The 25,251-nt window shown below is 39.3% G+C and overlaps 1 protein-coding gene across 1 annotated transcript in view; it reads right to left on the bottom strand.

Annotated features, from left to right (window-relative positions):
* The window catches only part of LOC149206063 (uncharacterized), a 75,949-nt gene that overhangs the window by 8,761 nt on the left and 41,937 nt on the right, over positions 1–25,251 (bottom strand). Inside the window, exon 2 of the mRNA XM_089395274.1 lies at positions 9,737–10,096. Coding sequence (XP_089251400.1) covers positions 9,737–10,096 — 360 coding nt within the window. The remainder of the gene's footprint in view (positions 1–9,736; positions 10,097–25,251) is intronic.

Consider the following 25,251-nt stretch of genomic DNA (forward strand, 5'->3'; position numbering starts at 1 on the left):
CTTACTACAACATATAGCAAACCCTAGAAGCAATTCAAAACAAATATAGATCTACAAAGCATCTAACAACCTTTCAAGGTACATATGTTAGACTTCACACTAGGGATAAATCCTAGATTTTATACAATCAAAGTCAATTACAGCTTAGTCGTTAATCTGACCAGCTTCCACTAGGGTTAGTTCCAAACCCCTTTATTTTCAATCAACCATCAATTATTCACTAGCATGACCAGTCACCACTAGGGTTAGTTTGCGAACCCTAGATTTCCGAGTAATCATCAAACTCAACCAAAAATTCAAATTTCAACAATTTCTTCACAAATCTCAAATCATATAGTCAACACTCCTCAGAGATTTCTACTTTGACTAAGGTTTAACTCCAAAACCCTAGAATTTCACAATCTCAACAATCATGACATACGTAGATCTTAGATTGTTACATTTCACACTAGACAATGTCACTACTATGATTTAACTGCAAAACCGTATATTTTCATTCTCAACAATCATCTAATAGATTTCCAATTGTTATATCACACATACTAGACAATTTTAACTTCACTAGGGTTTAGCTACAACACCTTAGATTTCCATTTAGCACATCAAATTCATTTGGAGCATTATTATCTCATCAAGTTTGAACTCTCTTGTTACTGCGTAGAAGTGTGAAGTTCTCTTGTAGTTGGGAAAAGGTGCGAAGTTTGTTGCCGGGAAGCCAAAGTGAATGCGAGATTGGGTATGTCTAAGGAAAAAGGAAAAATCGATCCACATAAAGAGATCATCCACATACAAGACCAGAATGAGAGGCCTGTCCTTTTCAAACTTGAAGTATAGGTGCGGGTCAGCTTCACTACTTGTAAATCCCAGCTTCATAATATAGTTATTTATCCTCTCGTACCAAGCCCTGGGGGCTTGCTTCAACCCATAGAGGGCTTTCTTCAACCTACATACACGTGTCTTACAATCTTGAACTTCCAACCCGTCGGGTTGTTCTACATAGACTTCCTCCTTAAGAGAGCCATGCAAGAACACAGTTTTGACATCCATTTGGTGAAGGCTTAAGCCTTGAGAGGCAACGAGGGCTATGATCGAACAAGTAGTGGTATATCGAGCAACTGGTGCAAGTATCTCACCATTGTCTACCCCTTCCTTTTGAGAGAAGCCTCGAGCAACGAATCTAACCTTGAACTTTTCAGCACTCCCATCAGCTCCACGTTCGATTTTGTAAAGCCATTTTGAAGTGACCACAAACTTGTCCTTGGGTCTGGGAATGACAACCCAAACATCATTCTTCATGATTGATTCATATTCCTCATTCATCACATCCTTCCAGACTTGGCGTTTCATGGCTTCTTCGAATGTACATGGCTCAAATTGTACAATGGTACTCATGGCAGCTAAGTACCCTTGGTACCTATTCAACTTCTTGCCTTCACGAAATGTCCCCCTTGGTGCAATATGTCTCTCAGCATCTTCAAGAGTATCTTTTAGCCACAAAGGTCTTTTTCTTGAAGTTGAAGTAGAGAGCTCACTAGGAGGTGGATCAATAGGATCCATCAGGCATCGGGTCATCAGTCAGAGGTTCATCCTGCTTTCCTGTATCATCATCATTGTCCTTCCTAGGGATAAAAAGATCTCAGACTTTCCCAAGGGCAGAATCTTCATCGAAAGTGATGTCATCATTTATTTCCACTTCTCTTTAACCAGGCACATAAATTCTATATGCCTACGAAGTTTCACTATAGCCCACAAACGTTCCTTCTTCCCATATGCATCTAGTTTGATTCTTTTCTCCTTTGGAACATGAAAATATACGGAACAACAAAAAATTCTAAAATGACCAAAAACAGGTTTCTTATCGGTGAAAACATCATCGGGTGTCTTGAAGTCCAATGCCTGATGCACACATCTATTTTGAACATACACAGCAGTGTTGGCAGCTTGTCCCCATAAGAACTTCGGTAGACCTTAGTCATGAAGCATGGCATGGGTGGCTTCTATGATAGTTGGATTCTTCCTTTCGGCAACTCCATTTTGCTCAAGAGTATATATAGTAGTGGTCTCCCTCTTAATGCCAGATTCTCTACAATAGTCATTGAATTCATTTGACTCATATTCGGTCCCATTATTGGTCCTCAATATTTTGATCTTCTGCCCTACTTGATTCTCGACCAAGGCTTTGAAAGAGCGGAACCATTTGAACACTTCGTCCTTCTTCTTCAAGAAATAGATCCATGTTTTGCTAGAGAAGTCATCCACAAAAATTGCATAGTACAAATATCCACTCAAAGATGTTACGAGCAACATACCTGATAGATCAAAATGGACCAACTGAAGAATATCGGTAGTTTCACTTTGCTTTAGGGGAATGGTCCCCTTGTATGTTTTCCAGCTGTACAACCCTAACAAACTCCTTCATGATCTAAGTTGAATTTAGGCATACTTGTGACCATCTTCTTTACATTAAGTAACGCTTTGTAATGAAGGTGAGCAAATCTTCGATGTCATAATTCAGATTGAAGAGAAGTATCACAAGTCATTGCTCCCAAAGGACTTCCTCCAACCTGATAGAAACCTTCAACTCTAATTCCAAGAGTGAATGCATCTTTCAGGTTCCTTTGCCAAACACGAACCTTCCCATCAATGAATGTCATCTTGAAACCTTTATCTTCCATCGCAGAAATAGAGACCAAGTTCTTTTTCAAATTAGGTACATACAACACTTCTTGTAAATGAAGGGTTTGACCTGTATTTAAATGAACAATAACAATCCCAATTCCTTTTACGGGATAAGTGGCATTATCCCCAAGTATAATCTCCATATTAGTCTTCTTTTCAAACAAGCTTGAGAGGGCCTCTTTGTACCCAATGAAGTGCCTTGAGGCACCATTATCAATCAACCAATGATCCAATGTATTGGAGGAGAGGCGGTGGTGACAGCAAAAATAAGATAAAATTCTTTTTGCTTTTCTACAACATTAGCTTCTTCATACCTAGAGCTTCTCGACTTCTTGGGAGGACGACCATTTCCATATCGAGCAACGGGAGCCTCTTTCCTTTGTTGTTGAACGTGTTGTTCCTTTGATTTCCATTGCCTTTGTAGTTGTTGTTATTGTTGTCATCATCTCTTGGAGTATCCTTCTTGTTGAGCTTTGTTAATCTGATCCACTTGGAAGGGCTTCTTGGAGGGGGTTGACTTGGTGCTTGGAGGAGAACTTGGTCTAGGGTTTGGGTCTTGGTTGTATGACTTGAAGAAGATTCTATAAGAAGTGAAGAAATTTTTCTAGGTTTTCCCCTTGGAGGGGTTTTGCCTTGACTTAGAGCCTAATTTTTGTGTCCATTGTCTTTATTGTTTTTCTCTTGATATTTGTTTGGTGAAAATATCTAATAAAGAAACACAAGAATATAAATAAAGTTCACAAGCAAATATTAAGGATTAAGTAGAAATTGAATTAATAGATGCCTTACTGCATTTTCCAACAACCCCTAGGTAGGGAGAAAATATACACACAAACTACCCTTTTAGATGATTCACAATTTAAAAAATAAAGGTTATTTTAATCTTAGACAATAGTGTAAGGTCCACTACTTGGCACTAGAAGTGGTTATCATGGGAAGAAATTGGCTTGAGGGTTGAATATGGAAAAGAAAGGAAAAGATACACGAATCTTCTAACATGCAGCAATGTTAGGCTCAAGGAAGAAGAGGATTAGCTACTCTGGTCATTGAATCTAAGGAGATCTTGTCCAACAGGATCCCAGACTAGAGACTGTGTTAGCTAGAGTGGAGAAGACTCAAAGTCTTACACTTATCTAGAGGATAAAAAAGGAGAAGCCAAGAAGGTTAAGAAAGAAGAGGGTTGTTCTTCTCATTTTAAGGACCTAAGCTACGAGACATGTTTCAGATGTCACAAGAAAAGACATTATGCATGCCAATGTCCAAAGAAGAATAAGGAGAAGTGATAGTAAAAGCACTTTGTAGGGAATGCAGAAGGTCTTCCCTTCTTGAGGTGGCACTACCTCCAAACTTTAAGGAGGTAAATGCAAAGCAAGAATGGCAAGAGGCCATGACAAAGGAGTACAACTCCATCATCAAGAATGATGTGTGGGAAATTTTTCTTAAGGCAATTAGGAACTGTGTAATTGATTCTCAATGGTTGTACCATAGTTTTAAAACTAGGTTGGTCTGACTCGGAATTGGCCTGGTTGACCGAGCCATACCCCTTCCCAGACTGATTAGGCAATTATTCAGTTCGACGGTCGGTTTGTTACCGAACCAGCGGAGTTGGTCACCAATTCCACTGATTCCGTAATGGACCGACCGGACAGACCAAACCCGACTTAAATCGGTTGGTCTCAGCGGTGGGAAAAAAGGCAGGCTGGGCAGACTTGAAATCAAATTTTTTTTAAACTATTTCCTAGCCCCTCTACCCTTCTCCCACACCTATAAATGTAACCCAACCCCCTCATATTTCCTCACAACTATCTCATTGCATTGATGTGAATATTTGAGAGGAGTTTGTGAGCAGTTGGAGTTGGTTTTTGGAACAGCATTGAGGAGTTGGTTTTTAAAGCAGCATTGGTTATGTGTTTTTGCTTTGATCTCTATATATTACATGTATTGGACAGTGCACTCCCTGCCATTTTGATATAATAGATATATTCATGAGCATGCTTTGATCAAGTGTTTTCTTCTCTCTATTATTCTAATGCTTTGAGTTTGGAAACATGAATGAAAATCTTTAAAAATATGACTTTTCATTAAAATTAAATATTTAATGTACTTTTTACAAACACAAGTCATTGGAATAAACTAGTCAGAGTCGATATTGAATCGAAGTCCGAGCCGAATTTGACCCTCGGTCGGTTCCAAATCCGAGTCCAAGTTTTAAAACTATGGGTTGTGCAAGATAAAGCATGTTGTGGATGGCAACATCGAGAAGTTCAAAGCCAAATTTGTAGCCAAAAGATTCTCTTACAAAGAGGTAGTAGCTTATGATGAAACATGTACTCCTCTTGCTAGGTATACTTCTATCCATACCTTTATGTCAATAGCATCTAGTTTTGGTTGCCCTTTTTACAAGATGGATGTATACACTACTTTTCTTAAAGGAGTAATTTAAGAAGAAGTATACATGAATCAGCCAAGAGGGTTTGAGGTGCATGGGCAAGATACCTATGTATGCAAATAGAAGAAGACCCTTTACAGGTTGAAGTAGGCACCACAAGTTTGATGCTCTTTGGCAGATGAGTACTTTTTGAATCTAGCCTTCTCCAAGACTTGTGAAAATTCCAATCTTTATTTTTTGTATGATGAGAATGATTTGTCTGTCTTGGTGCTATATGTAGATGAATCGATACAGGAAGTTCTAAGAAGCTCATTGTGTGATGAAAGCATAAATTAGCCAGCAAGTTTGATATGAAGGGCATTTGCCTTCCGCATTACTTTTGTGTCTGGAGGTATGGTAGGGTGAAGGTGAAGTCTTCATTGGGCAAAGGTGCTGCAAAGGTAAACCTTTAACAGCAGTATTCAAATGTTTGACTATAAACCATTGGTTATGCCTATGTTTCCAAATTTAAGCTAAAAGGTGTTGACAAAACCAATTTGGTTGGTCCCACCTTGTACACGCAATTGATTGGGTCCTTGATGTACTTGGTGAATGCTACACCTAACTGTGAAAATTCGGAAACCTGAATTTATTGCAACAATTGGAAATAATTCTCCTAATTGTTAAATTAATTCTCAACAAATTATTTATTGTTTGCTACAACAAATACTGAATCATTCACACTACAACCTACACAAATAAATTGCGGAAGAAATACTAGCACACACACATAAAATCACAGTTATTTTTGGACCAATGTCCCCGGAAAAACCCAACTTGGGAAAACTGGTGCAGCAACCGATGGTTTTATTATTATGCAGCAATGAAATAATTGGAGTACAACTAGATGTCAAAACTTTTGCACTCAGCTCAGAACAGCTTCACCTCAAGCTGTCTGGTCTGCTACTATCTGGGAAAATGTCTCTCCTGGCCTCTAGAACCTCTGCCCAGCTTCTGACACTGAAACTCTGCTTCTCCCCAACAATTTCGAAATTGCCTCTAGAGGCTATTGCGTTGCTCTGCGTCAGCCTCACTATGCCTCTTCTGCCTCTCTGCAAATGCACTCACCGAAACTAGAATCCTTCCTCCAGCTTCACTGTCCCTGCGCCTCTCTCACTATTTCGATTTCTCTGGCTCTCTCTCCGGCAAATGAATGCTACTACTCAGGAAATCAATATGTTCATGAAATCAAATTGCACAAGTGCTTTCTCCAAGCCCCATCGACTTCTTTTAATCCTCGGTCAAGACTTCAACGGCCGAGATTAGATCTTAATCGATGGCTAGGATTAACTTGAAGTCGATCCGTGTGTGTTTCTAGAATATTCACACATTAACTTAATTAATTTTGATTAATTAGTCATATTCCCTAAGTTTAGACTTAGATTTAAAAACTGACTAATAATCTAATTAAGTCATTTCTAGGCGAAATTTCTAGAAACGATTTCTGGGTTTTGAAGTTCTCATGCATTCTAACCTCTCCACAAAATTTCAAGGCTAGAACAAATCCGATGCTACAAAAACTAACACTAACATTTGCTATGTAGTAAATAAATTGAGCTGATTTATGGTTGAGCCTCGCTAATCTTATAGGAACATTGGTAAGCATGTTCTTGGGTATCTGAAGGGCACAATCCATTATAGCATGAAGTATTCTAGAGATGGTGAGTTGTTACTACACAAATTTGTATATTCAAATTGGGCTAGAGATATTGGTACTCAAAAGAGTACTTCTGACTCCTGAGTATTGTTTATGTTTGCGAACAAGTATGATTTCCTGGTTTAACAGAAGCAGGCAACAGTTGCTCATCTAAAGCAGTGTATATGGCAACTTCATCTACTCGTTGTCAAGCCTTATGGTTTCACAAGCAAATCTTGTGTAATATGGCCATTATGGCAGGGCCTTAGATATTATGGTCATAAATAAGTAATAAAATCTTAATCAGAGTCTTTATAATAAAGTGATGTAATCATTAGTTTTCTAAGATCTAGAGGAATTGGTAGCTGGTCAGGTTGCCTGGGCGAGGCCCAGTTTGAAATCTGGCTGGCTGCCACTATAACCCCTAAGTTAGTGCCAACAACCCGCAAGCCAGCACCTAGCAGGAAACTTATTAGCAAGAGCCAACACATCCCACCAGGGCAATCTACCCTTCTAGCTTCATCACAACAGGCCAACATGTCACTCTATGGAAATGGAACCCAGGTGGAGCAGATAACAAACAGTTTTCCCAACCACTCGAGTTAAACCGACGTAACAATGTAATCATTAGTTGATAAATGTAGCCATTATAAACTTAGGTCTCTATGGAAATGGAACCCACGTGGAGCAGATAACAAACAGTTTTACCAACCACTTGAGTTAAACCGACGTAACAATGTAATCATTAGTTGATAAATGTCGCCATTCTAAACGTAGGTGTTTGGAAGTTATGAAAACGAGTGGGCTGGTGAATCTGCAGAAGCTTGTATAAAAAATTGGTATAATGAGAAAGAGCTGAAGGACTTTAAGGCTTTGTCTTATCCTATATCTGGAGTATTTGGTTGGCATGAAACTCAGATTTGTGTAGAGAAATCCATCCCTTCATTTCAAGTTTCATAACAGGTTAGATGAATCTATTCAGTGAAGTAGACCTACCATTCCAAGGAGTCCCTAGACAGATAGGGAATCTGGAGATAGATCAAACCCAAATATGGGGTTTTTTGATGGAACCAGGCAAGAACCTCCAGAAGTTAGTGGTGCTGGTGAAAGCATGCATTTGTTAAATAATTACTTTAGGAAGTTCAAAACTGGATTGGGGGCAGGAACCAATAATTATGCCAACTTTATGGTCTTCAGATGACTCTTAGAATGTGTGCTGTAAAAGAATGTTAAGAAAATCTAGATAGTTGGAGATTCCAGTCTAGTTATCAACTTGATGAAAGGCTTTATTCGGGTAAGTAATAACTAATATATATCTCAGGCCTATTGGTCAGCAGCTAAAAATCATGTGAAGTTCAGTTGAAGCTATCTACTTCACTCATATTTTCCAGGAGCTGAATGTGAAAGCAAATGCCTCATCAAAGGAAGCCCTTCAGGTTGCAGAGGGAACCCTTCTTCTGGAGGAACCTATAGGAGGCATAGCTGTCACCTCTTCAGTCTGTTTATGATACTTGATTCCTTTCTGTTATTTCCTGTTGATGTATAGTGCTGCACTGCTGAGAGCTATCTCTGTTTTTTAATCTTATGACTGTTGTTAGGAGAATGATCCACTGCTTACTTTTGTTGGATTATGGTTTAACAAGCAGAACGATCTTTTGATATTACTCTGGATGTATGGAGTGTTAAGAGACCTGCTCGTTCGGATTACTTTGTTTCAAAGAGGAATATTTTTAAAGGGGCAGTGAAAAATCCATGCATTTTGTGAGTGCAGAGTGCACAAGAAATATTTTAATTTTTTTCATTCAAGCCATGAATAGAAATTGCACTTTTTCTCTGAAAAAGCAAGATATTCGAGAGTTACATAATACTCCTCTCTCTCCTATTATGTTTTTCATTCAAGCTGTGAATAGAAATTGCATTTTTTTCTTTGGAAAAAGAAAGATAGAGTTAACTACTCCTCTCTCTCCTGTTATGTTATGAGACATTGCATCAATCTATTCCCTCTCATTATTATGTGCAACCTGCCTACACTCCTTGTGTGTGAGAACTAACAATCATGACATTAACAGCAAGACTCCAGAATATTCAAGAATCAAAAGCTTTGAAATAAGAAGGCTTTCAAACTCCAAACCTTCCTCTCATGCTCTTACTGAGGCACTGATGAACTAGAGAGAATAACAAGGAATAAATTACAAGCACTATTTTCAACTTACAAAATTTGGGCCCATAACCATTGCCAGCTTAAAAACCTCAAAGAAACAACACACATCCCTGAAATAGACAGATGGAAATTTTCTAGAAATGCCAAACAATTAGATTTGATATTCACAGCAACATTTCCTAAGCCTCAGAAGGAAGAAATAAATAAATTGGTAGCAATCTAGATAATCATACACAAGAAGACCTTGCTAAGAGATCACATGATTGAGTTAGTTTTCAGGCCTCGCAAGGGCTAGAGGAAGATAAGCTAAGCTCAGGGCTTCGAGAAAACACAGTAAGTCATATATGTAGGATAGATTAAGCTGAGTGAGCTTGCTATAAATAACTCCATTGTCTCTTTTTTAAATTTTACACACCTGACTATAATAACAAGAAATATTTTTATTGCATTGCTGTGTGTTACTGTGTGTAACATTAGTTGTATCTTTTAGAAATAAGAGAACCAGTCCTTTTATTGTTTTGCATAAGTTATACAGCTTTGTTGCAAATGTTACAGTCCACATCTAGCACATGGTAATCAAATCATTCCTTTCCAATAAGATTGCATCATTACATTGTTGCTATACAATTTCATTCCTTATAAGAACTATCCTTCAAAGGTATTCAAATTTTTTGCAAATATCAAATGACAATGTTTTCTGAGCCAGGGAGGAGTACATAGCCCATATCATAACACTCCTGTATTTGTGAACCAACGTGTGTCTAGACTCTACATCCTTTTGTATAAATTCTAACAGTTCATATCTAGTGAAGCAGCGTAGAATTTCGCTGACCTGGGAGCTTGTCATACTCAAGTGCTCAGCAATAGGCAGCTTTGCAGTTTGAATACCTTGCTCTTGTGCTTTCTGCATAGTTATTCCTTTCCACCTGTTGCGATCAACAAGTCCCCCAACAACATAAATTTTAGATGTTTCCACTTCTTGAAGAGTATCTTCTGAATCTGCAGTAAGATAAACTAAATCTTCTTTCCGCTCATGTAATGCTTCGATATAAGAACGGTCTTCCTTCTCAACAAGCCAATTATGAAAACCTGGAACTTTCTGCATCCGACTCATAATTTCTCCTTTACAGCCTGTCAGCCAAATATGGGCTGGTGAAGCAGCTTTCCTATTGGCTGCATAACAATACATGATCTGCCATCCAATGTCAGTGATATATCCGACCAGTCTTTTCAGTATTTCCTTTAAACATCATCCACAACAACTCCAAGAAATCACATATACATTAGGGATGCACACAAGTAACACAATACCAAATAGCATATAAATAAGTGGAAAAAGGCATAGAAAAGGCATACAGATTTAAATACTTTTTATGCTCTTCCTATCAAGTTTCACTTATTTATAAACAGAAAAACTGTTTCAAGATCTGCATATAAATTCTAGAACACATTCATTTTCTTTTTCTAAATTTACCCATGGGCCAGATAGAATTTATATAGCCTGTTTGGAATGACATTTCTAATTTTCTTTTTTACTTCATCTCTTTCAGAACTGGACCACACCTTAAAAAACCATTTCATTTGGTAGAGAATGATAAAAACCTGTTTATAATTAGAACCAAATTTTAACCACCTGACAAGGGGGGGTTGGTTCAATAGTAAGGTTTGCAGAATGTTAAGTCCACAAAGGAAAAATAAAACAACCCACCAAGGAGGTTATTGATTCACTAGTGAGGTACATGGAGCATTAAGAATGTTAGCCTTTGGAGCCACTCGAAAAGTGTTTTCACCTTGCTAGGAAGGCACTACATCTCCTAGTCGATTGGTGATTCTTCATGGACATAAGAAAAGCTTAATTTGGATGGATGCTTGGCCTCGGTTAGAGTGTTAGCATAGTGCCTTTACCTAGGAGGTTGTTACCATTCAGCATGATGGGTAACCCATCAGGTGTACGCAATGGCAATAGGGAAGGTAGCTACCTAGCAGGAGTGCTAGGTACCTGGAGGAAGGTGCTTAGCCCTAGAAGCTTGGGACCATGTGATGTAGACCTTGGAGCTTGCACACTTGACTCGAGGATGCTTGGGTTGAGAAACATACTTCATGGAGGTTGGTGATGGCCTTTCACACATATGTTGAGGAGAGTTGGAGCTTGGTGACCACAGTGGCACATATAAGAGTAGCATTGTGTTGAAAAGTGTAACTAGGTTCGGTCTTCATAATGACATGTAATTGAGCTTTTTGTAAATGATAAAAAGAAGAAAATAAAATTATTATTGCAATGCTTGCTTCATGGGTTTCATGAGCAAGAGGTTTTATTTTAGATGGCTCCCATTGAGAGCCTTTAGGATTTGTCATAAAAGTCATATAGAGTCAATGTCATGTATGAAGAATGTATATGAGTCTATAAAAGTGTCTAGAAGCCCTCCAACGACAAGCACTAATCCTCCTCTTCAAGTCGGCCTTAAAACAGAGAGAAGAATTCATGTTGGCTCACCTTAAGAAGACACACCTATTCGAATGTATAGGTCGGCTTATTATATGGGACAAACCACTATATATAGGTGGGCAGGGTCTTCGCACTAGGACAGTTCAGAAGTTCAGATTCCTCTGAAGTTTCGGTGACTAAGTACAGTCAACAGTTCGGTTATATCTCTGAGATTTTCGGTTGGACAAGGCAGAGACAAGTTCGGATGGAACTCGGATGGGTAAGGAAGGGACAACGAGTTTTGTTTAGGGCTGATCACAGTCAGTAAGGCTTGGATCTCTCTGAGATTCGGATCACAGTCACAGCGAAAAAGGAAGAGACAAAGTCGGATGTCAAGAAGGAACTTGGATAGTTGATGGAGGAGCAGCGAGGGTCCTTTTAGGGCTAAACAGGATTTCTATTTCATGAGATAAAGGTCTCGGTGTTACAGCAGAGGAAGACCACTGTGAGGTGCTATGAATGAGCTACATCACAGTATCTTGGTGCTGCTACAGTGGTCACATTTTGTTGACATTACATTGACATGTTTCGGTGCAATATCTAGTGTATCTACAGTTCGTTGAGGAGATGATCTTAGTGTTAAGAAGGTCGAAGAGGAAGGGTCAAGAAGAAGAAAGGAGCAGAAGACAGAGAACTAGTGTCTTGGTCTTGGAGTGGCTGATAAGGTCAAAGGTCTTGGTCTTGGTGTTCGTCAATCGGAATCTCTATAAGAAGAATTTGTGCGGGTTTTCCTCTCAAAGAGAGAGAGGTTTTAGCCCTGGGTAATAGCCTACATTCTGCATCTCTTGTCTATTTAATGTTCATGCATTGGTTACTGTTTGATGAAGAAAAACACTAATAATCTAAGAAGAAGAATTCTAATCTAAAGAAACAAAAAGCATTCACAAGCAGTTACTAATCGAAGAGAAATCACATAATGCTAATACCCTAGATTTCTCAACACATTGGGCACGTGAGAGGACATATAACACACAGTTGGAGAACCATTGAGGAAGAGAGAGCATTAAGCTAACAACTTGTTGGAAAATGCACCATCTTAGAGGAGGGACATTGAACCCAAGGAGGATCATGCTTGGTGGGTATTTTTTGGGGGGTTGGATAAGCCCTAGTTTGACACATGTACATCCAACTATTGTAAAGCGCTCCATGTGAAGTTTCCTTGTTGGTTACTTGCATGGACTTGTGTCATTGTTTATCTTAACCTCCCTCACCTTGTCTGTATATAAAGGGATGAGAGAACTCTTGTATTCATTATCATCATTGTACTCTTTGTATTGTCTTGGAGAAGTCTTGTAGGAAGCGAGATGCTAGGGTTCGTGAGGAAACCCAAGGAGCATGATGTTAGGGTTCATGAGGAAACCCGAAGACAAGGGGGGAGAGAGAGACGGTTTTTATGTTATTACAAATATTGTTCATATGTAATGCAAAGGTGCTCTCCCAATGCTAGGGTTTGTGCCGTGCATGTAAGCCCTAGACAAGAACATGATGTTGGGAATGATGATGGTTATTGTGGCTCTTGTTGTAGCACTAAGGTTTTTACCCTAATAGAAGACATGTAAGAAAGATTTAATGCCTTAAATAATTTTGGAGCCTTGTTCTTACAAAACGCGAGGCTAAGGCAAGATCAAGGAGATGCTAGCTCGATGAGTCTTGAGCTTGATATGATGCCTTGCTTGGAAGAAGATTTGTGTATTGAATCTTTGATGTTCCATGGAGGTCTTGGTAATTGTGTTGATGCAAGAGTTGAAGACTTGGGTTTTGAGGATTCCAACCCTGAGATGGACATGTATATCTAACACTAGAGTTGTCTTGGTGTGATGCAACATGGCTAGAGTTTGTACACGCTAAGGAAGAGAATGGTGCTATAGTGTGGAGAGCTTGTGTGATACAAGCTTGTTGTATTTGCCAAGGACTTGTTGGTGATGATGGTAGCATGTAAGGGATCTTTGATGGAGTCTCCAAATATGTTTGGGATGATTCCTAGCTAGGAGGAGTTGGTGGCTAGGGTTTTCTTATGGTTTCCCCAACTACAGCTTAGAGAGCTTGACTTTTACCAGCACTGTGATAAAGCTATGGTATGTACTTCTACTTCATCTTTTACATACATATGAAGTTCCCAACTGTCAAAATATTGTGTCCTAGAAAATTTGATTTTCATTTTATGTTATCTTCTTGATTGAGTAGATTTCATCCCTTGTTGTTCATGTTGATTTGGCGTAACATATAGTTGATTTGGTTAAGTGATTTAACATATAACCATAAGATAAAGGAGAAGATTTTCTGCTATTATAATATGTTGTAATAAGACATTTCAGATCTATTATATCCTTTGGAAAAGTGTTCCCCAAGGCGTGCAGCATTACAGTATCAAAGTACACCGTATGGTATCTTTCTCTTGGGCTGCCAGATGAAATTGGGTTTAAGCAAAGTGAAATATTATTATTCTGATGTAATATTTCAGATCTGCCCTAATGCTGTAAGTTCACAGGAATTAGATCAAGGAAACTTCAAGTGAATTTCAAAATCACATTAGTTGCTCAATTCTTAAAACTTCTTCAAAGCAGTTGACCAAGTTTCCATTCTGGTTGTGCCCCACCCCACCATCAAGGCATGAGTATCTCTTGCCCATTTATATCTCTACCACGTAGGGATAATTATGTCAAAAAAGTATATCACGTTAAAACTCATTTATATCTCTACCACATAATTACAACCCTAAGTTGCAAGAAACGTGGCCCTAGGGGGCGTTTCTCCAAGGGAAACGAAACGAAACGCGTTTCCCCGTACCGTACGGCCTGGAAACGCGTTTCCGGCCGTACGACCACGTTTCCCGAAACGGAAACGTGGCCATACGGTCGGAAACGCGTTTCCAGGCCGTACGGGCCACGTTTCCCCCAAAAAAACATTTGTTTTTTAATTTTTTTTTTCTAATGTAGATCTCTTACATTTGTTTGCCCTAGTGTTGATATGCAGTTCATGGTAATGTTAAATTCTTAAAGTAAAAGTGGTATTCTCCTTTATTTTTCATTTTCATCCTTTTACTTAAATTTTTAACATTACCATGAAATGACTCAGGATGTTTGAGAGTGGTTTCGCCGTCATTGGATTTCATATGGAGAAAGTAGAATTTTAGATCTTACTCAAAATCCAGCAGACTTATCTGTTTTTCAGGATTTCAGGATTGGGGGAATTTCAATGTTTCCATTGGATTTTATCATGTACTAGGGTATGGAACTTGTATTTAATCGAGAGAACAAAGCCCTCTATGCAAGGGAGACTCCCAATAATCAAGAGAATGTAGGGTACTAGGGTATGAAACTTGTATTTAATCAAGAGCACTAAGGTCATTCGACTATGTAGGAGGAGACTCCCAATCAACCACGAGACAAAAAATTAGAAATTTCTCGTGGCTGATTTTGGATATTTCTATTTTCATTATGTGATTACTCATGAGTAAATGTGATGTAAATTTCGATACTTATAGTCTATGCATTGACAATTGACAATTTTATCATAATGTAATAAATTAGAATGTATCATATATGCTTTATGATTGCACATATTTCTTAAATTCCTAATATATATATATATATATATATATATATATATATATATATATATTCGCGTTTCCCCGTTTCCAAAATTTGGGGAGGTCGCGTTTCGTTTCGCTTCCCGTTTCGGAAACTCGTTTCCGTTTCCCCGTTTCGTGCAACTTAGTTACAACCGATGTTGAAAACATAAAGTCAGCGAAGATACTATCAAGGATCTAGAAAACAACTTATCAACAACATCAAAGAAAAGTATTGGCAAGCTTTAAAAAAATACAAAAAAAAAGACAATTTTTTTCAAAATTTTAGACATCTCCAGTTACAACAACATCAAATAAATACATTGCCACATAAAATATGAAAAGAAAATTGATATATAGGATGAATAAGATGCCTAGTGATATATCACATTAACACTGAATTGGGTCATGAATCTTGGCTCATGAACCTCAAAATATCATCAAAAATAATAATAAATGCATCTCATCATCATGAATCAACTACAATGAAATCAAATACATAAACTAATGATTCCCTCTACCCCTTTTAGAGGCAAAGGTAATGGCTCTGGTAAATGCTCTTCCTCTAGATGAAGAAGGCCCTATGGTTGTCATTGGACTCTATTGTGCCCTAAATAAGGAGGAGAAGCTAGACTTTGATGTCCTCTAGACGAAGGACGAGAAGCAAGATTCTAACATCCTCTACTAGTGCTACCACTGAGTCCAACTAGTATTTGTGTTAGTGTCGCACACTCCTTACATCAATAGTGACTTCCAATATAGGGTCTGCTCTTGAACATCCTCCTCCTCTATCCCACTCTCCCCCACCACCTACTCTTGGTCCTCACCCTATAACCAATCAAGGGCCAAATCCATGATAGACCTCCTAGTCTCAACCCTTGATGCAGTAGTTGTGTCAATCCCATCCAACAAAATGGCCTCCACATCAGGTGTTTTATGCATAGTTTTAAGAACCAAAACCAAGCTTTGAACCAGGCCAGCTGTCAAATCAAGATTCAAACCGGAAGCGGATAAAACTAGATTGAACTGAAATTCAAAAAAAATACATAAAATAATTATTTTTTAATGGAAAGAAAATTATTTTTAAGATTTCAAACCATGATTCCAAGACATTAGAGACAAAATAAGTAAAATTTTCTCATCTATATACCATGTAAGGGTGCATATATCAAAATGACACCAAGGGAAATACATATCATCAACAAAATATATAATCAGTGAGGCTCTATATGGCCTCTAGAGTCCAAAAACAATGCTACAACTGAAGCTACTAGGCCACTGGTCTATTACAAATCATTGATCAACATGATCACCCATCAAACTTCTGCTTGTATAGCCTTTTCTCTAACCTTTGCCTCCTCAAACTTCTTAAGGTATTCTGCCCTAATAGGCACTATCTCATCATCTGGCGCATCACATGGGATTACATGGCCTCTTATAACAGCCAAGTGTTATTTCAACCTATGGATGCCCCCACCCCCTTGGGAGCTTGCAATATTTGCACAACATTTTTCCCTCAACAACATCACAATGAACCCATGCAGCATCTTTTGCTTTTGTGGCCATGGTGGATGATGGCCTTTTAGATTTGAAAGAAAAGAGATCGGCAAATAGAAGAAAAAAATGCAACCAAGTAAAATGCAAAACCTATGATAGAGGCAGATTTAGCCTACAAAGCCTCCTCCCAAAGATGCCAACTCTACTAGATAGTTCCAAACTAGCTCCAAGATGAAAAAGAATCTCCAGACTTCTTGTTGCAGAACTCTCCAAGCTCTCATATGATCACAAAAACTTGAAATGAGAAGTGTGAGGCAAATAGGAGCTCAAGGCTACTTTTATAAGCATAGGAGGCCACAAAATAGAGGGAAATTGCCCATGGTTTCCTTAAAAACCACTTAAAACCTCAATCCATGGGCCCACATCCTCATTGCATGGAGAGTAGTTGACTCAGACCAATTTATGACGGAATCAGCTAGTTTGGACAGGTTGGTACCAGTTAGGTACCAAACCGGTCAATTTTATACCTAACTGGTACCAACCAATCCCCAAACTAGTTCAATTGGTCGGCTTGACCTCAAAAATTTGTTGACCGGTTTCTTGTTCGGACCGATCAGGTTTTAAAACTATGATTTCATGAAGCTATCCCACCCACAATTGAAGATTATAGTACATGTAGACCACGGCATTAAGACATTGTGATTTCATCCCATATGAGGTTGATGGAGCATAAAATTATAATTTATAATGAATTCAAAATTTGATTTGAAAATTTTTAACCTATTGTGTTTCTTAGTCTGTATTTTTTCGAACACACACCAATTATGCTCACATCCTAAAGAGCTACATGTTTGACTAAGCACCCAAATGGCAATTTTTTGTAAATTGGGTACTCTTGAGCCATAACTTGTCCACCAAGAATCCACAACAAACAAGAGAAACATTAAAAAAGGCATTGAAATTTGAAACAAAATAAAGCTCACCTGACATTTTGGTCTTCCTTCCCTGAACAACCATGTCAAATCCAAATCTTCCAATGGCTATCCTATATATTTCCATATCTTTAGAAACCTCTACACTTTCTTACGAACTTGGCACCATCCTCTAAACACGTGTGAGGAATCAATTTGTAACCTCAACATCAAATCTAGAATGACAAGAATAAGTGAACAAGGGATTGAGTTAGATCCTTGTAGCGTTATGAACGTAATAATAATAATATAATAAATGATGATAAGTTAATTAGTTAATGAAGAGATGTGTCTTATCAAAAAGACTTGTTCATTAGTAAAAAGGCACCCTACCTAGGTATTTATAATAGGGGTCCCCATCATAATATTCAGCATTCTTATTCATTCTATCAATTATTTATTCATAAATACATTTATACAATTACAAATGTATTATCTACACACATACAAACATATATTGTTTGTTATATTGGTATCAGAGCCAAGTTTTGGCTACCATTATGTTTTTAGATCTTAAAATTATAGAAACCAAGACATTAATCAACGAATCACAAAAATAATTGCTACATGAAATCAAAGAATTAAATACAAAAAGCCAAATGATCTTAAAATGTTGGATCCAACACATGAAATCGAAATTTCCATCAAAGAAAGGAGTATTCAAAGAGTATTCAAGGTAAATATAACGTAAGTGCAGGTTCGAACGCTGCTAGCAAGGCCCAGGTAGACCCCTTTGCCAAAGATTTGGGTTGCAATAATGAGTAGTGAAGATCGAAATCAAAGCAACAATAATGAACAGTTTGATGAGGAGGAGGAGAATTTAATGCTACCGAAGGATGACGAGGAAAAAAGGAAGCTAAAGAGGGGATCAAAGACCAATCTCAGTGTTTATTTTCCGAGGATAATGACCTCCAAGAATCATTACATTCAAGGAACAAAACTATAAAAATAAAGGAGCTTGAAACCCTTTGGGACAAATTGCATGTAGTGCTTCGTAATGCACCCGATGTGACAAAACTAGTGATGAATGCTTTGGAGGCCTTGTTTTCTCCTAATAGAAAGGCCTACATTGATCCCTAAGCCTGTCACTATCAACTCTCTTATGTGTTGACCACAGAGTCTGCAAAATTATTCCTAAATATTGCTACCACTTCCAACCCTCAAACTCACCCAATAGCCAACAAATCTATTCAGCCTTCTCCTAATTTCTCCCGGCTATAGCCCTTTGGAAGAATGTTGCAATGGCCACACTAGATCCACCACTGCATCCACCAGAAATAGGCATTGTCGGGGCGAACTGAATACAAATGCTAGAAATCTCTCTACAAATCTCCTCTGGATGATAATGGATGAACCTCTCTAGGGTGGCACTCGAAGTCCCCCAAAAAAAGGGTGAGTTCTCTGCTTGGAAAATTCTTGCTAAACAGCAAGTGACCCGACTAAACAGCTCGAGCAACAAAATCAAATTCAATAAGCCAAGAATGCCAAATGAAGTGTGTTGCCTTCCTTTTATAACTTTCGTGGAGCCTTTCTTCCCGCCTTTTCTTCCCTCTCATGCATTTCGAATCATTGGCTTAGGGAGTGCGTATTTCTTATGTGGGTGGTCCCCACATATCATAAACAAAACAAAATAAAATTAACTTGTCTCTAACTCCCAAGTCTTTTATCAAAAATCAAATGGGCCTCGTCTTCACCAAAATTGGCCCCCAAAATGTAGAAATAAATCTTGTTCCAAAATAATTTAGGAAGGGACATTACAGTCCTCCCTGCCAAAAATTGCTTGTCCTCAAGCAATGCCTGAACAAGTGCCCTCTCTGACTGTTGATCACCACTGTAACCACCAATAATACTAAGGTCCCAAATGTACTATTGAGTCATCCCCAATCTCAGCATTGTCTCGACATGAAGGAATCCCTCGATACCAAGATCCCAAGCCATCCTAATCAATGTGAAGCACACCTTGCTCCACTCGCTATCCAACCAAATACAGGTACCAGAAGCCCTCTACATACTAGCAATAAGTAGAGAATCGTGATAATATAGGACTCTGCCCAACTCCCCATGAAATTTCCCTACTGAGTAGTCCATCTCATGCACTACAAGAGTAAACTCCTGAAGATGCAATCCAATCCTGGTGGGATTGAACCCTCATCTACCCGGGCCTCCCCTGATCTCCTCCTGTCGATCACCCTGCCACATTGGTGAAGTTCCCCACACCATCAATGAATCACTAAAACCAAATGGAAGATCTGGATGACCCTCCCTTGTAGAACCCATCTCACCTTTACGGGTAGCTGAAATGCTCAACCCTGTTATACTAGAATCCCCTCCCTGTCGCGGAAGAAACCTATTCTGCGACATCGTGACACTCTGGTCATGAATGACTGCCTAACATGCTCGTACCAGAGCCTCCTCTCCCATAACTCTCGGCCATAATCTATGCAATGATCAAGGCTAGGCCAATCTTACCAAAGCAACTCAACAATGCTAGTGCCTATCACTCCATAGCTAGCCCCAATCCTGAGTAACAATCTGCCTCGTCCTATGGTGAGGGCTTCGGTGATCCCCCATGTGTCCGCATGTGAATGAATCAGTCTGCCTGTTATCCGGACCACGCTCATTGAGGAGTGGAGTATCCCACCAATCCACTGGATCCCATGACCATACTGAAGGTCCAAAACCCCCAATCCTCTTTGTCTGTCGTTGTGATATTGTGGCATGTTCCATGCAATCTGGGTGTAACTCTGTTGGTGTGAGTTGTTCTACAATGTTTGATGTGTCCAGTAATGGTGGGAAGTATGGTCGAAGGCGGTCCATTGATCTAAACTTAAACAGGAACGCAACAAATTATAGATACAACCAAGGATCCGAACTTAAACAGGAACGCAACAAATTACAAATACAACCACAGATCCAAACTTAAATAGGAAAGCAACAAATTACCTGTCCCTGAGCCAAACTCTTCTTTGAGCGAGTATGGGTACATTTTGGGATCCCACAAACCATTATATCAGATCGGGATATCAAGTTCCTAAGCACATTCTGGTCAAGCCTCGCGACACTATTGGACACCAAGCTCACCAAGTCCATTGCCTTCCATCCCCAAACATGACCAAACAGAGGTCGTCATAAGATGATAGTGCACATACTCCGCATGTACAACTCCAAGCATCCACGAACCTAGGATGAGAGTCTTCCCTATGTGCAGCACAGTTATAATAGAGCTCTCCATAGCTCGATTGGTCGCAGTCCCTTTCAAGTGGGTCTAGGATTTCAACCATTGTGTTTGATTAATGTTGCCATGCCTCATGCGACTACACAAACAGAATCCACACATGTATTGTCTGAGGTTGATAAAGCGACCAGATTTATTGAACGCATCCAACACATCCGCTAGCAGGTTCATGACATCTTGGAGAAGTCAAATGCCAAGTACAAGCAACGACATGATCAACATTGGGTGCCACACAAGTTTCAGGTGGGCGACAAAGTTTGGTTGCATTTGCAAAAAGAACGCCTTATCGGAGCCATCGGAAGCTCAAACCACTTCAATATGGTCCTTACACCATTACCAAGGTTGTGGGAGACAATGCTTTTGAGCTCAGCATTCCCCCATTCCTTGGCCTACACCCAGTGTTCAATGTGGACCGCCTTCAACCATACTTCCCACCATTACTAGACACATCAAACATTGCAGAACAGCTCACACCAACAGAGTTAAACCCAGACTGCATGGAATAGGCCACAACTGATCAAATTATGGACACACAGGTCAAGAACACTCGCCAGCAGAAGATCCAACTATATCGGGTTGTCAAAGTTAGCCAACTCCTGCACCAAGGCAAGTGGCTCACCAAGGACCAAGTTCAACAAAAGTTTCCCCATCTCATGGAGGCACTCAACGCAATGGGGACCATTGCTTCGTACGATGGGAGGACTGATCCAAGTGGATCTTGGTGGCCACCTGCCTATTCCACTTGGACCCCCACCATTGTCTCTTTCAGTTTTTCAATTTCCTTAATTGTAGCACAATTTACTGTTTTTAATAGTTTTTCGGGTCCTGAACTTCAAAAGCTGTTTTGAAGCCCTAAACGACGTTTTTTGGGAAAACCAAGGCCAACATTGTTCTTTAACCGATGTTGGTTGCTCGGAAGTCGCAGTCCTCGGATAGATCTTTCTAACGAGGTATTATGCATGTCAAACGGAGATCGTATGCCAAAGTTACGACTTCGGGAAGTTGATGTACCAATTTACCCAAACGGGACTCATAGTTTTGGCGCTTCATCTCCTAGGGTTAGGCTTTTAGATGTTTAGGATTTTCGATTGTTTCTCTATAATAAATAGGCCTCCAAGCCTCATTGTAACACAGTTCAGAGGCATGTAGTCGCCACATCTCTTCTCAGAGATAAGCTACCATCGCCCGAGTTAGTCTTATTTCCATTCTGTTTGTAAGCATATTTCAGTATTTGATATTAATGAAATGAAGTGTTATTTCTGTTGCATCTCTATATTTATGGTTATATTTGTAATTTGTTGCATTCTTGTTTAAGTTCGGATCAGTGGAAGGCGGTCCACTGATCCGAACTTAAACAGGAACGCAACAAATTACCTGTGTCCTTGAACCAAACTCTTCTTTGAGCGAATATGGGTACATTTTGGGATCTCGCAGACCATTATATCAGATCGGGATAGCAGGTTCCTAAGCACATTTTGGTCAAGCCTCTGGACACTATTAGACAACAAGCTCACCAAGTCAACTGCCTTCCATCCCCAGACTTATGGTCAGACGGAGGTCGTCAATAGGATGATAGTGCACATGGTATTGTAAGTGACATCAACCCATGGTATTCATCCACCCATGGAATTTATCCATGGTATTGTAAGTGGGATCCACCCATGGTATTGTAAGTGGCATCCACACATGGTATTCATACACCCATGGTATTATAAGTGATATAAACCCATGGTATTCATTCACCCATGGTATTTATCCACCCATGGAATTTACCTGTGGTATTGTAACCAAAAAAAGCTACAAGTAACAAGTCGCATTTTGTAAAATGACAGATTGTCCACCACAATGTAGCCTTTACAGTTATTATCTGTTTTAATAAAAAAAAAAATTCTTTGTGGTTTTGTTATTGTGTGTTCTCCTATTTTCTTCTGGCATTTCAATTTTTCAGATCTTGGGGGTCTCCCACCCCACCCAAGATCCATTTCAATTTGTTAAATCTTGGGGGCCTCCCCCCAAGATCCGGATCAGTGGTATCAAAGCCAGGTTATGGCTCCATGGGAATGAGGGTATCACGCATATTTCAGTTTGAAAGTTTTGCAACAATCTTCAACAAATTTCATGCACGTGCTACGACCTCCATAGAGGACTTTATAAGGCAAAGCAGGAAGAATTTTTTTTATTTTTTCTTTGCAAGAATTTTTTGGGCGGCGAGTTTACAAATCAGATCTGAAATTTTTAGTGCAAAATGTACAAAAACCCATAACAGATCTGGATTCCTTGCGAAAAACACCCAAATTCAAAAAACAAATTGGCCGAATCGAAGTTCAAATGAAGGAGATATCGCTGATTTAAAATCAGCTATTTTTTCAGAACTTTTGTGACGACAGAACAGTTGCAACGCGAATTTGAGTTTCCAATGTGTCCCGAAAGGGATTTCAAACACATGGGAAGATGCAGAATGGTCATTCTATTTCAAAAAACGGGTTATAATAAAGCTTCTGAGTTATATTGACCGAGTTATGTCCATTTTAAAACTGGAGTAGCATTCGGAGCGGGTTCCCTTTGGAGACATGCTCTCCTACCCCGCTTTAGTAGGCACCTGCTTCACATTCATCAGTTTCAGCATAGCGACATCCAACTTGGGTTCTCTGGAGACGTGCCCTCCCACCCCAAGTTATGTAGGCACTTGTTATTTCATCAACAGTCAGCATCACGGTTATGGGTCAACTGCATAAAATCCTGGTCATCGAAGTCCATTTGCTAGGTCACACATTGTTAGTATCACAGTTGGTCACAAGCATTACGAGGTATCTCTATCCTCGTATCTTCATTTGTTATGGTTATGGGTCATCCACAAACCCACATTTTATCGAAGTCCATTTGCTAAGCTGCACATTATCAATCTCACAGTTGGTCACAAGCATTACAAGGTATCTCTATCCTCGACTCTTCATTCATCACAGTTATGGGTTAACCACACAAAACCCTTCTCTTTAGTGGCTCTTCATATTCAACAAAGGCTTCTCAGGAAGGAACTTCACGCAATGGGGACCATTGCATCTTAAGGAGGGAGGAATGATCCAAATGGAAATTGGCATCCACCCATGGTATTCATCCATACATTGTATGTATCCACCCATGGTATTGTAAGTGGCATCCACCCATGGTATTGTAAGTGACATCAACTCATGGTATTCATTCACCCATGGTATTTACCCACCCATGGAGTTTCCCTGTGGTATTCTAACCAAAAAAGGCTATAAGTAACAAGTCGCATTTTGTAAAAGGACAGATTGTCCACCACAATGTAGCCTTTACAGTTATTATATTTTTTAATAAAAAAGTTTCTTTATGGTTTTGTTATTGTATTCTCCTATTTTCTTCTAACATTTCAATTTTTCAGATCTTGGGGGCCTCCCCCCCCAAGATCCATTTCAATTTGTTAGATCTTGGGGCCTCCCCCCAAGATGCTAGCTGTTGAGACCCCTTTGTGCCCCGTCTCTACCTCCTGTAAGTATCCAATAGGTAGGCACCGAACATCAAGAACCTGTGTCGTGAATATCCAGCTACTCTATGCCTGCCAAATCACAAAATGAGATCTGTTATTCCAACTCCTAATGATGTGCCCGAATACTACCAGAAGCCTAGGCATCATCTTGCCAACAAGGACTACCGTCCTCCGCTCCTCATGCTCACCTAACGCCTCAAGTTGTCCAGCTGAAAAAGCACCATGTAACTCCCTCTCAGTCACCTCACCAAGTGTGAGCCTATGGGTGGAACATATGCTACCTCAACAATCAACCATGCCATCCCTAAGCCTATAATTGTCAACTCGTGCACCCCTAAAATTATGGAAACCAAGACATTAATCAATGAATCGCAAAAATAATTGCTACAAGAAATCAAAGAATTAATTACAAAAGGGCCAAGTGATCTTAAAATGTTGGATCCAACACCTGAAATCGAAATTGCCATCAAGAAAGGGAGTATTCAGATAGTATTCAAGGTATATATAATGTAAGTGCAAGTTCTAATGTTCCTAGCAAAGCCCAGGTAGACCCCTTCACCAAAGATTTGGGTTGCAATAATGAGTCGTGAAGATCGAAATCGAAGTAACGACAATGAACAATTTGACGAGGATGAGGAGGATCTAATGTTACCGAAGGATGACGAGGAGCAAAGGAAACTTAAAGAGGGGATCAAAGACCAATCTCGGTCTTTATTTCCCAAGGAGGATAATGACCACCAAGAATCATTGCATTCAAGGAACAAAACTGTAAAAATAATGGAGCTTGAAACCCTTTGGGACAAATTGCATGTAGTGCTCCGTAAAGCCCCCGATGCAACAAAACTAGTGATGAATGCTTTGGAGGCCTTGTTTTCTCCTATTAGAAAGGCCTACATTGTGTGTTAGATTGGGAGAAGTAAATTCGATTTCAATTAGCAAACAAATTACAATGAAGATATGTGCACAAAATTGCATGATACCCAGTATAATTCAACATTAGATTCTAAAGAAGCAATCAAGTTGTTATCTTTCGCAAATTTCTTTAGAGTAGTAATTACAGAAGAACTTGTAGTGGGTATTAAG

This window comes from Pinus tabuliformis, chromosome 1_2, assembly GCF_031772625.1.
Source record: "Pinus tabuliformis cultivar Carrire ecotype Pingquan chromosome 1_2, CPIR1, whole genome shotgun sequence".
NCBI lineage: Eukaryota > Viridiplantae > Streptophyta > Pinopsida > Pinales > Pinaceae > Pinus > Pinus tabuliformis.